Raw genomic sequence first — 12,444 nt, 5'->3', positions numbered from 1 at the left:
CCTATAGAGTCGGAAGGGACATGAGGGCTGTCTAGCCCAACTTCCTGCAATGGAGGAATCTTTTGCCCAAGGTGGGGCGCAAACCCACAACCCCTGAGATCAAGAGACTCATGCGCTGCTCCAGGCAGTGCAATGCATGCAGTGCAATGCAAGTTGTGATACTGGACAACAATTCAATGCTTATGTTTTTGCTTTGTGAAAAATCAATAAAACAAGTTTGAAGATTTCTCTGTTTACACCTGGGGGGATTTTAATTTTTTTAAAAAACCATCCATTGGGCAGCAGCTGAACCCCCCAGTCTAACGGGTCCTTTCCACTCCCCACACAGTGCAGTTTGAGACTCCAGACTGGGAATGGACGTCCCTCGCCGCTGCCTCTTCCACACACAAAGAACATTGGCGCCCACACCTGACGGGGAGCTCCAAGTTTGTCCGGTCGCAGAGCCCTGAGCACAGCCTTCCTGCTGCAGAGCGCATTGACCCCTCGCTGCCCTTGGAAAATCAGGCGTAAGTGATGGGAGGTGCCAGCAAGCCACGACACCCACGTAAAAATGCATTTGTGGGCCAGCACCAATTTTCCTTCTTTGTGCAAGGAGAGTTGCAGGTAGCAAAGGACTGTGGGAGATCTGTGGGGCATTGGAGGGGAGTGCCAGGTGTAAGGGGAAGCAAGGGGGTTGGGCTAGATGTCCCTTGGGGGCTTCATCCAACTCTCCACTTCTATGATTCTATGAGTCATTTATGCTACATAAGGGAGATTTTGGCTGTGTATACTGCTTTTTTGTTTAATTTTTAGTTATTGCAAATATTTAAATAGTAACATATCAAAAACTCATCGGGATCCTTCCTGCAGGATGGGGGGGGGTGTACAGGCAAACCCCCCCCCATTTAAGTGGGGGTTATGTTCTGAGGCACGTATATTTGAAGCACCATTGGGGAAGCCTGCAAACACCCTGTTCCACCTCACCCCATTACGACCCTTTTGGTGACGTTTTCGGGTCACTTCCAGGTTTGGTGTGGTCTGCATGTGTGCAGTCATGCATGTATTAAATGCGCATAGATGGGGGATTGCCATACACACATACACATGTGTGTATGCATGCAAGTAAGCAAGTGTAATACTGCTATGCAAAAAAGATAGAGTGATTTACAATCATTGTGCCTCATATTATGCAATGAAAACCATGCAGAAATGTTAAAACCAGAAATTAACAAACTGTGATGGACAGATGCATTCCTAACTAGACCTGGTGGAACAGAAACGTTTTCAGCAGGTATTTAAAAGCTGAGATGGAAGATGCCTGCTGAATCTCTAGTGGCAGTGAGTTCCAGAGGACTGAGCCAATGAGAATAAAGACTCCGTTCATTGTGTTGTCAGTTGAGCCTTGCCAATTGAACGGGAACAGCCAACAGTGCTCCTGCAGATGAACTCATGATCACAGAATCAGAGAACTGTAGAGTTGGAAGGGACCCCAATGACCATCTAGCCCAACCCCCAGCAGTGCAGGAATATTTTGCCCAACGTGGGGCTCAAACCCACGACCCTGCTCATGCTCTACTGATTGAGGTACCCTTGACCTAAGTTGTTCAGGTCGAAGGTAGTTCACTCAGCGGTGGGTGGTCCTGAGGTGGTCTTCATCTAACTCCTCCCCCCCCCCAGAAATCATCCCATGGGGGGGTCAGCACTCTGGTTTCTTGGCTTCAAGGGGAGTCTGACTCCATGCATATGCATGGAAAACTCTTGGCTCCCTCCAAAAAATCCTAGAAACGGGGGCTTGTTAAAGGGGCTGGGAATTACAGCTCCTGGGAGAGGTAAATTCCTGTTCCCAGTATCTCTCTCCCACCCCCCACCCCCCATAACTCGTAAACATCCAGTGAAGCTGCACGTGGGCAGATTCAGGACAAAGGAAAGTCCTTCATGCCATGGGGGCCACCAACCTAAATCAAGGTTACCAGACATCCCCGTTTCCCAGGGACAGTCCCCAGATTTACAAATCAGCAGCAGACTACCTTAGAATGTTAGGTAATAGGTAAAGCTCCCTGTTCAGCAGCAGTCTACCTTAGAATGTTAGTTGCCAGAGAACAAAAAATAAAAAAATGGTGGAGATTCCTGCATTGCAGTGAGGGGGGTTGGACTATGACCCTTGGGGTAAGGTTACCAGACGTCCCCGTTTCCCAGGGACAGTCCCCGGATTTACAAATCAGTCCCCTGACAAAATCCATCTATTTAGTAGGAAGTTGAAAAGTGTCCCCGAATTCATTGAGAAAAATCTGGTAACCTTAACCTAAATGGCTTCAAAAGAAGTTCGTGGAGAAGGGGGCTCTCCATGGCTGGAGGGGACAAAGGCTCTGCTCTTCCTCCGCAGGCAGAGGCAGCAGTGGGGCTGCGCTCCAGGGAGGGAGAGTTGGGGGCATCTGGCCATGGGGAGAGCAGGAGGCTGGCCTGATCCAGGAGGGCTTGTTCCACCTTGGGAGTTAGAAGATTGCCTCAGACTGAATCCTCCTCAGAGCAGACCCATCGGAATTCATGGACCCAAGTATGTTATCCCAGCAGGATTACTGTCGGAGACAAGGCATAGAGCAGGATGCTTTGAATAATCAGAGTGCAAATCTACATATGTGGAGGGGATTATCCCATAGGCCTGGTGGTGGGAGGTCTTTTGCTTTGCTGCTGTTGTTCAGCAATGCAGCCGGACCAATGGACACCCCTGTGCCTTGCAAAGATTATGCAAAGTGATGCCCAGTGGCTTGATTTGCATAATTCATGCTGTTTCATTTGACCCAAGCCTGTTTGATAAAACAAGCTTTCCCAAAAGGAAAATGCCCCAGCAAAATCAAGGCACTGCAAAACTAGCTTTGAAGATCAAGGTTGTGTTACGTAAAAGAAGTCCCTGTCTCCCTTGCGCACAATTTCCGTCAGCGTCTGAATGGGACATTATTATCCTCTGAGTGCTATTGACTAATCATAAAGAATTATCATCATTGCATTTCTTGTCATGTTTCTTAGATATTGTTGATGTTTTAATTTATTTTTGTCTGGGTAATTTTTCTTGTTAGCCGCTATTGACCAAATTATTGAAAATGTACTGCTCCAGTAAATTGTCCTCCTACAGCCATGGGGAAACGGAAGGTGGGGCTGAAACCTCCAATCCCCCCCCCATGTGCCTTAATTAGGGGCACAAAGGACCAGTGCATCTGGCCAGGAGGTTGGTGGTTTGAGCCCACCCAGGGGTGGTTGTGGGCGGGGTTCCTGTATTGCAGGGGGTTGGACTAGATGACCCTCGGGGTACCTTCCAACTCTGCAATTCTATGATTCTGTTAGGAGTCTCGTGTCTGTAAACTCCACTAGAAATTACCTGGACGCCCTTCTTTCATTTTGCTAACTGTCCATAGAGTGACGCTTCTCTTGCAATCTCACCTAGAGAGAGAGATGCTTGTAGAGCAGGGTTCAGCAAACTTTTTCAGCAGGGGGGCGGTCCACTGTCCCTCAGACCATGTGGGGGTCTGGATTATATTTTGAAAAATGAAAAAATGAACAAATTCCTTTGCCCCACAAATAACCCAGAGATTCATTTTAAATAAAAGGACACATTCATGTAAAAACACGCTGATTCCTGGACCATCCATGGGCTGGATTTAGAAGGCGATTGGTCCGGATCCGGTCCCCAGGCCTTAGTTTGCCTACCCATGTTATAGAGTAAGAACACAATCACACTGTTTATTGTAGGAAGTGCCCAACTTGGATAAAAAAAGGATTCTAGTTTTAAGCTAACTGTGCCAGAGAAGAACAAGGCAGTCAGGCTGCTGGCTGCTTTGTCCTCAGAGGAGAGAATCAAGGCGACCTCTCATCTTAGAATCATAGAGTTAGACGGGACCCTAAGGGTCATCCAGTCCAGCCCCTGCAATGGCTTTCTCCTCCTCCATGACTTGGTCCAATCCTCATTTAGAGCTGCCCAAGGTGGTGCCCATCTCCATCATTAAACAATATGCTGCTGTCTCTGACCTGAATCTTCCACCATCCCATTTCACTGCATGTCTGCAAGTTCTTGCATTAGGTGGTGGGGGGGGGAGGGTTTCTCATACTGACACCTGAGAGAGGCATGTGAGGAGGAGGGAGCTGGAAAGAGGATGCAACTCGAGAGTATCAGTCCAAGCATTAAAGGACAGGGAGGTCGGCACAGAATCCAGCAGCCAGGCTGCTCTCCAGGGCAAGATGGATGGAGCATCGAGTGTCCGGCTGCACTGCTGGTCATTAGTTTCTAGGCAGGCCCAATTCAAAGAGCTGGTTTGGACCTATGAAGCATCAAGGACCACCTCTCCCCATATGAGCCTACCCAGACCCAGTGGCAGACTTTGGGCTCTCAAGTTCCAGCGTTGTCCTGTGTGACACTAAAATGTGCCCCCCCCCACTCTTCATGCCCTATTCTACAGCATTGTTGCAGCACCCAGTGTGGCTGATCTAGTCGCGCTACTCTAAAACTGCCTCTGCTGGACCCTGGATCATCCTCTGGTCATCCTTTGTGTGCCTCCTCCATGAGAGGTCAAGAGGGTGGCAACACAAGAAAGAGGGCCTTTTCTGCAGTGGCTCCCTGCTTGTGGGATGCTCTCCCCATGGAGGCTTGCCTGGGGCCTTCATTACCTATCTTTAGGTGCAAAAACGTTCCTCTTCAGCCAGGCCTTGGGCTGATTAACAGCTCATATCTTTTTAAACCTGTTTGTGGGGGGAGAGGGAATTATGGGTTGGGGTGGGGTGGGTTATGTATTTTGTGTTTTCATCTTGTATTTTTATGTTGTGAACTGCCCCGAGACAGTGGATAAAGGGTGGTATACAAGTTTAATAAAATAATAAATAATGAGGTGGATGCAGTCTTGGGGTGGTGGGGTGGTACCCCATTTCCCCAAACAGACCGTCTGCCGCTGGCTGGAGCCACTGACCTCCAAGGTCCCTCCCAATGGAGGAATCAGGGCCTGCCCAAGATATTTTGGCGAGGATGCTCCCTGCGCCAGGGAAGACGGGGTGAATGAAGATCTCCGTCAGGAACATGGGGGAATCAGGTCAACCTTACCTGATAGTTAAAGTGTGAATCAAAGGCCGTGGGAGTGGAGACCCCAGAGGGCAGCTATCACCTACCTAAAGATGAGAGGAGACCAACAGTGGCTCTTATCTGCCTGGAGATCACTATGGGGGAGTTGCTGAGAAGGATCCAGCCCCCAATGGTCCCCCTGCAGTAGCAGCAGCAGCAAGCAATGCATCTGTTGGAGGCTGGCTTCGCTGCCCCTGGGAGTCCTGCCGCCCAAGGCGGTCGCCTCACGTTGCCACACGGGTGAGCTGTGTGGATGCTAAGAGAAGCAAAGGTAGAGGAAGGGGGGTCTGGGCAAAGAGATGAGGATTTGCAAGCCGTGACCCTGCTGGGCTCCCCCCCCCCCCAGGTGGTTTCACGGCACCATCAGCCGAGCCGACGCAGAATCCCTCCTGACCCTCTGCAAGGAAGGCAGCTACCTGGTCCGGAACAGCGAGACCAGCCGCAATGACTACTCTCTCTCGCTCAGGTAAGCAGCATCTTCTTCCCTGTCTGCACTTTCCAAACCGGGATCTTAAGGAATATTCCAGGAGTTGGGCATGTTGACTTTTCCAGCTTTCAAATTCCAAAAACGAGGTTTGCAAAAAAAAGTTGCAACACAACTTGGGGATCTGAAATATATGCTGGTTAAATTGATATAATTTAGCTTTGCTTGGTAAGAGGTATTTAAAATCACATCAAAATCCTTAAAGAATGACTGCCAAGTACTTGCAGGTACATTATATATTAATATTATTTTTCTTGTGATGATGATTTAGCATTTCCTGACATTTGCAGAAGGCACAATGGAGATACTTTGGTTTTTCAAAAGCAGTTTATGCACTTTTTCATCAAACATAGACTTAACAAGCTAAATGTTGTCTGATTAAAAAAAAAAAGAAAATTGGAGTTTTGCCTCCTAAAATGGAAGGGTGTGCAAACAAAGCAACTAAAACTTCCTGAACATTAAAAGCTGCGATAAACTAGAAACATACAAGCTATTGGTTTTACAAAAATTATATGCCGTTTGATCTAAATAATAATAATAATAATAAACCTTGAAGCGGTTTGCAAAAAGACTAAAGCAACGAATCTATTTTCTGCTGCCTGAGTGCTGGAAGAAAGGCCTGCTCTCTGCTGCCAGGCCAATTTCCACCTGGCCGGGGGGGCCCAGACTCCCCCTGGACAGCTCAGAGGGGCTCCTGGGAGGCCACTGGGACGTGGCTGGAGCAGCGTTTGGGTTGGGGCAACTGGCTAAAATGTTGTAAAATGTTTTAGACAGTTCTGATTCTGATTCCTCTGTTTCATTTTTGTTGGGCTGGTGTTGGTTAAATGTTTACTTGGGGGTGGCGGTTACCTTAATATGGGTATAACTGCAAACTGTTGTTGTTGGTTTAAATGATTTATTGGTTTGTTTGTTGCTTGTAAAGGATATCTTGTTTTTAAATGTTTGATGTTTTGTTGTGTTTTATATGTTGTAAGCTGTGCAGAGTGGCGGGGGAAACCCAGCCAGATGGGATATAAATACTATTATTATTATTATTATTATTATTATATTAAACAGCAGACATTTAATCCCTGAAATTCATATACCAAAACCACAGGCGCTGTCTGTCCCAGAGGCGACACTTTTACATCCGCCAGTGATCTTGGGACACGCAAGGTGAAGAGGGCAAAAAGGGGCTGCCCTGCTATTATGGGATGCTCTGGAGGCACCCAGCAGAGTGCGAGGGAGCCTTTTTCCTCCCCTCTCCTGGCACCGGGATAAATATTTGATAGCCAGCCCTGCTGTTCAGAGAGCAAAGAACATCTGTCCCTCTGATCTGTGCATGAACACGATGAAGCATTCATCGCTTGGGGCCTCCACGGGCGATCGCATGGGCTCGGCGTGCGCCAAGAGGGAGCGCACCAGCCTGGCTCTTCCATGCGTGTGGCGTTGGTTGATACTGAAGAGGCCACCCTTTCTCTTAAGATCCATGTTCTTTAAGTGCTTTTTTGATGCTTGCTTTTTAAATCGATGAGCAGTGTAGTGGTTAGAGGGAGGCCCTGGGAGAGGCCAGGGTACAAATATCCACTTGGCCACAACGCTGGCCAAGCGACTTTGGGGGCCAGTCGCTGTTTTCTCTCAAGGGTCGTTGTGGAGATGAAATGAGGCACCTGACCGTGAGCACCTTGGAGGAAGAGGAAGGGATATACAAATGCAAAAATAGTAAGTAAACGAGAAGGTTGAAATCTCGACGCATCCCTAAAGCTGGGCTTCATTCTGGGCAGACCCAGGACCCTGCTCAGCCCCTCTGCCAGGCTTCCCACCCCCTTCCTCTGACGTGATTATGCAGCGTCTTAATCCATCAGGATTTATCCCTTGTCTGCAACGGAAGGGAAAGAGGAAAAGCAAAGTGACAGATGAGTTATAATCTGCGGCAAAAAGTCAGAGCTTGCGTTCCAGGTTCCCCGACCCCCTTCTCCTCCCGAGTCCTTTGGCGCTTTGATCACACCCAGCCATGTCAACTGCGGTGGACGCGGCCTTTCATCTCCTTCCCTGCTCTGTCAAACCCGTAACATTAAAACGGCCTCTCTCCCTCCAGCACCAATTCCCTCCCCACCTCATGATCTGTGGACGGCTTGCTGCAGAAATGTTATTCGCCATGTTCCTGAAATTCACTTTCAGACTCTTGCAGTCTGCTCTTTTCCACCAGCACCCTCTGCCTTCTCTTAGGGAACATTCACTTCCTCCAGTTTTGTCTTTTGCGGCCCAAGACTTGAGACCTGGGGTCTCTTTTATGGGAAAGTCTGTTGAGCAGGTGCTTTTTATGTAAAGGAGTTCAATCCTGACATCTCTTAGTAGGGCAGGATAAAATCCCAGCGAGCCTTTGCCTGTCAGTGGCTACCCTCCAATATTTCTCAGATGAAAATAGGGACAATCCTATTCTACACCAGGAAGCTGCTCCTATGTTTCATCTCGCCACGCGCATAGACGTCATATGCACGCATACATGGGTCACCTTGAGCCAAGGGCAGCCTCTCTGCTGAACCAACCTTGCAGGGTTGTTGTAAAGGAAAAATGTGTGAGGGAAGGGATTGTGTACAACAGCTTCTACAGATAAATGGAATTAAATAAAATTTTAGTGGTAAGCTGACTTGAGTCCCTGTCAGGGAAAAAGTTAGGATAAGAATAGAATAGAATAGAATAGAATATATCCTTTTGAACTCGGTGCGAATGAGTAAAAATACTTTGGACTGCAGTGTACGGCTGCCCAGTCTTGACCCTGTTACCTTGGAGTAAGCTCCATTGAATGCAGTGGGACTTACTTCTGATAGACAATTTATAATAAACGGATAAACACGCCACATGTTTCCTAATAAATGGTTGGTTGCTGACGCATTGCCATTTAAGAATTTAAAGTGGTTTGGTGACATTTTCCTTCAGAATTATAGGAAAGGCCTTGTGTACCAACTTCACCATTTCTTTTATTTGGTGTAGGTGCCTTATTTTCCGTGTAAACAGGACTCTTGTTTCTGCACACACACACAAAACACTTTCAATTGTTCTCCAAGATGTGGAGGGGAGGAAAAATGAAAAGCGGGACATTCTGGGATCAAATCAGAAACTGGGATGGCTCCTGTAGTTCCAGGACTGTCTCTGGAAAATCAGGACCCCTGGAGGGTATTTTCAGGTAGACATTGGGGGGGGGGGAAGGAGTGGTCTGAGCAAAGCAGCTTCCTATGGGAATGAAAGCAGGACAGCTCTGGAAACAACTTGGCTGTGTTTTCTTTCTTAGCTTCCAAAGCCATGAGGACCAGCGCCTTCTCCAACACCCCCTGTGAAATTAAACCCAAGATCCTCAGCTGCTGGGCGCTGTGAGTGTGGGGTGCAGACTCTGACCCCTCTCTCTCTCTCTCTCTCTCTCTCTCTCTCTCTCTCTCTCTCTGGCAGGAGCAGCCAAGGCTTCATGCACATGAAATTCACCCGGACGAAGGAGAACAAGTATGTCTTGGGCCAGAACAGCGCCCCCTTCGACAGCGTCCCCGAAGTCATCCATTTCTACACGGCTCAAGAGCTGCCCGTCAAAGGTGCTGAGCACCTCTCCTTGCTGTATCCAGTTGCCGTTCAGACTCTGTGAAAAGGACTCTGGCCGCTGGCTGCTGCGGGAGCAAAGGGGATGCTCTTTTATTCTTTCTTTTTCATTTGATCCAAAGAGACTTGGCATGTTGAATGTCTGGAGTGCAGAACATCGGGAAGAGAGGGACCCCCTTCAAGCCCTCCTGCTCCTAAGCAAGAACAATGGACAGTCTGCCGCCTGGCCACCTGCCCTCCTTCCACAACCGGGACGTCTCCAGCAGTGGGGAACGGTGTCCTGGGGTGACCTGCCCTTCCCCACACTTGCTGGGTACCCTCTGGCCTTGCTTATCTCTGTCTCAATTTGCTGGGTTCTGAGCCAGGAGGCCCCGTTTTGAGGCTGCCCCCAGAGCCTGCTCTCCGTTTTGTTTCCCATTTCAGCCTCACAGCAAAGTCCGCCCTGCTGATCCTGCCTTCATGGGGAGGGGAGAATGAGCCTTCTGAGATCTCAGAATGTATCTTGCTTTCCAGAGGCTCCCCGCTGTAGACTCACACAATTGTAGAGCTGGACCCCTGCAACACAGGAACGGCAGCTCATGTTTTTCTGAATTACTCAAAGCAGCCAGAATTTTTTTTTGGGGGGGGGGTGTTCCTGCACCCAGGGCTTGTTATTTGCCTCCACCTGGCAGCAGGCTCAGACTCCTGCAATATTTCCAATTTGTACGATTGTCCCACCCAAAAAGCAATGCCCTCTTACCCTGTAACGTTTAGTGTGGCCAGTTGTTGTTGGCACTCCCAGTGCATCACATGGATTGATTGATTGATTTGGGAAGGACATCAGAAGCTGTCTCATTTAGCCCCCAGCAAGGCAGGAAATGGGTGGCTGCAGCAACCCTGGCAGGTCGGCCTCTGCTTCAAAACCTTTTTGAGAAGGAGCCTCTTTCTGTCCTGTTGGTTCAGGATCTCCCTCAAGGACCAGAGTCGCTCCATCCTCTCTGCAACAAGCTCTTTCAGCAAAAGCAAAACACAGAGTCTGGTGGCACCTTAGGCGGCTGACAAATTTATCATGGCACAAAGCTTTCTCTTTGTCAGATGCATTAAGGGGAATCTTACTTGGCAGGCAGATAAAGGCGGAAATTCAATTCAATTCAATATAAGTTTATTGTTCTTGCCAAAGGCCATGACAAACCCACAGCAAGAGTACCAATAAAAGAACACGGATCATGCGCCCATAATATAAGCGACAGGTTACCAGAGATACGAACAGACTCAAATCCAGCTTGTGTTCAAATTAAACCTCTGAATCACCATAATTTATAGCCTTTACATCTCTTTTTCCTGATTCCCGCCCCCCCCCCCCAGTCTGTACATAGAGGGGCGGTCTCTGTGTTATGAGGCCAGGATTGTCACTCAAAAGAAACCAGACCATGTCTGCCTAGGTGTGTCCGCTTGCTTTTGTGAAGAAAGGTTTCAGAAAGTCATGATCATCATCAGACCTTTTATTGGCATCACATCCAAACATCCAAAACGAATCAATACATAATTACCACTTCCCCAGTGGCACAAAACATTTGCTAAAAGAAAGGAGGCAGAGCAGTCTATCGTCACATCTCCAGGGTCTTCAGGGAGATCAGACATCTGCAGTGTATTTCGAAGACAAAAAACCAAATAGAGATATTTAGCCGCTAAATTTGGTGAGCTCCTGATCATTCCCCAGTAATAGAAAATGTATGACCTCTGACTCGGGTTTCCATTTGGGGATGCAGAGTTGATCTAGAAATTGCTGACGGAGATCAGCATATAGTTTACAATTGAGAACCATGTGTGTGAGGGTTTCCACCAGGTGGTCTTCACCTGGGCAAGTTCTTTCTCCATCCACCCTGCCTGAGAATCTTCCCCAAAGGAGGTCTGATGGATTTGAATTAAACCTGGCCAGCGAAAATGCCCTTCTTTCTTGAAAATGCCCTTTTTTCTTTCTCTGCAGAAAGTGATCTCTTGGGTCTCTATATAAGGGGCAGGCTAGCAGATGGGGAGTGATGCCTTCCACCTGGGGCTGACCGCAAACGCAGGTCTGTCTGCATATGGGACCTGCTGTAGCAGCCATCCCAGACTGCAGTGGTCATCATTTAGAATTTCTCAAGGAAGCTGGCAAGAGTTTGATCACATAACCAGCTCTAAAATGCTCTGTTATCAAGGTGTGTGTGTTTCTAATTCCTTGTAAGCTTGGCAAGGAAACATCCCCAAGAAACAGTCACTGATAGCACAGGTAGTGTGGCATTGGTAAGCTAATAGACATCATTTGCTAATTAACACAAAATGCTAATCAACATTTTTATTTAACTCAAAGTCATGGCATGCTATATGGTTCCTTTGATGTTCCTTTGTTCTCTATAATGGGCAACCTTGAGGGCAGTTGCAGAGTCCTCTCTGCTTGATGGATCTTGCCAGTTCTTTTTGTGCTGGCAGTACCAACTTTTCCCCTAGAGTAAAAGCACTGGCTGTTGCCATTCCTGCTGCCAGATCAGGGCTCATTTGCTCTTTTGCATCGGGACTGAACCGTCTTGCCTACGGAGAAGGCGGAAGGGCATTGGACAAAGTGGGCTTGACTCCATGAAAGCTTGCGCCATGATGCATTTGTTAGCCGTCCAGGTGCCACAAGACCCTTTGATCGCTTTTGCTTCAAACAGAGTAAGATGGTGATTGGATTGCCTCGTAATTGTTGCTACTCCAGGATAATGGAGCAGGAAAGAGAAGGAAGCTTTCAATGCAATGAAGGGTGTGTGTGACGCCTTTCTTCTTCCTCATGGTGCAGGGGAGATGTGGGGGCTGCTGCTTTGGACGTTGGGCATGCAGGCAGCACAAGAGCTATTTGTGGCCCAGGACTGAGGCTTCTCCCGTCCCAGCCTGGGGCGTTTGTTGTCTCCCTCCCTTCCAAGCTATTTTTGCCATCTTTATTCCATGTTTCCTTGGGCATCTCGTGTGGGAGGGGGTCTGTTCCCTCTGTTTGTCCTGTGTTCTGGTGCAATATATTTCCTCCCTTCCTCTTCACCACGATGGTGTTGCCTTTGCATTAAACTCCTCCACCCACACGGCCCTGTCTGTCCCTTCTTCACTGAGAGGCCTCTTTCCCTGTGAGGAGGGGAATGGAGCCCAGGGTCGGGGCAGCCACTTTCCATGCAGAGGGTCCCCAGGTGAGCCTATGGTCTTTCCAGCTAACAAGGATCCGTTGGCAGGGGGTGTGGAAGTCCTCCTCTCTGCTTGAGATCCTGGGGAGCTGCTGCTAGTCAGAGCAGGCAGGACTGAGGGGGTGCACAAATAGTTGCCCTGGGGT

The 12,444-nt window shown here is 48.4% G+C and overlaps 1 protein-coding gene across 3 annotated transcripts in view; it reads left to right on the top strand.

Annotated features, from left to right (window-relative positions):
- Nucleotides 1-12,204, top strand: part of SHD (Src homology 2 domain containing transforming protein D) — a 32,308-nt gene extending 20,104 nt beyond the window's left edge. For 2 of the 3 annotated variants that reach the window (XM_080988614.1, XM_080988615.1), the window contains 3 exons: nucleotides 329-506; nucleotides 5,427-5,546; nucleotides 8,991-12,204. In XM_080988614.1, the coding sequence (XP_080844740.1) occupies nucleotides 329-506; nucleotides 5,427-5,546; nucleotides 8,991-9,177 (485 nt within the window). In that variant the 3' untranslated portion in view covers nucleotides 9,178-12,204. The remainder of the gene's footprint in view (nucleotides 1-328; nucleotides 507-5,426; nucleotides 5,547-8,990) is intronic. The other variant, XM_080988616.1, reaches the window with a different exon arrangement.
- The last annotated feature ends 240 nt before the right edge of the window (nucleotides 12,205-12,444 follow it).

Source organism: Podarcis pityusensis, assembly GCF_964106645.2.
Source record: "Podarcis pityusensis genome assembly, chromosome: 18".
NCBI lineage: Eukaryota > Metazoa > Chordata > Lepidosauria > Squamata > Lacertidae > Podarcis > Podarcis pityusensis.
Note: the sequence above shows the minus strand (reverse complement) of the source record. Positions and strands in the feature narration are given on the sequence as shown.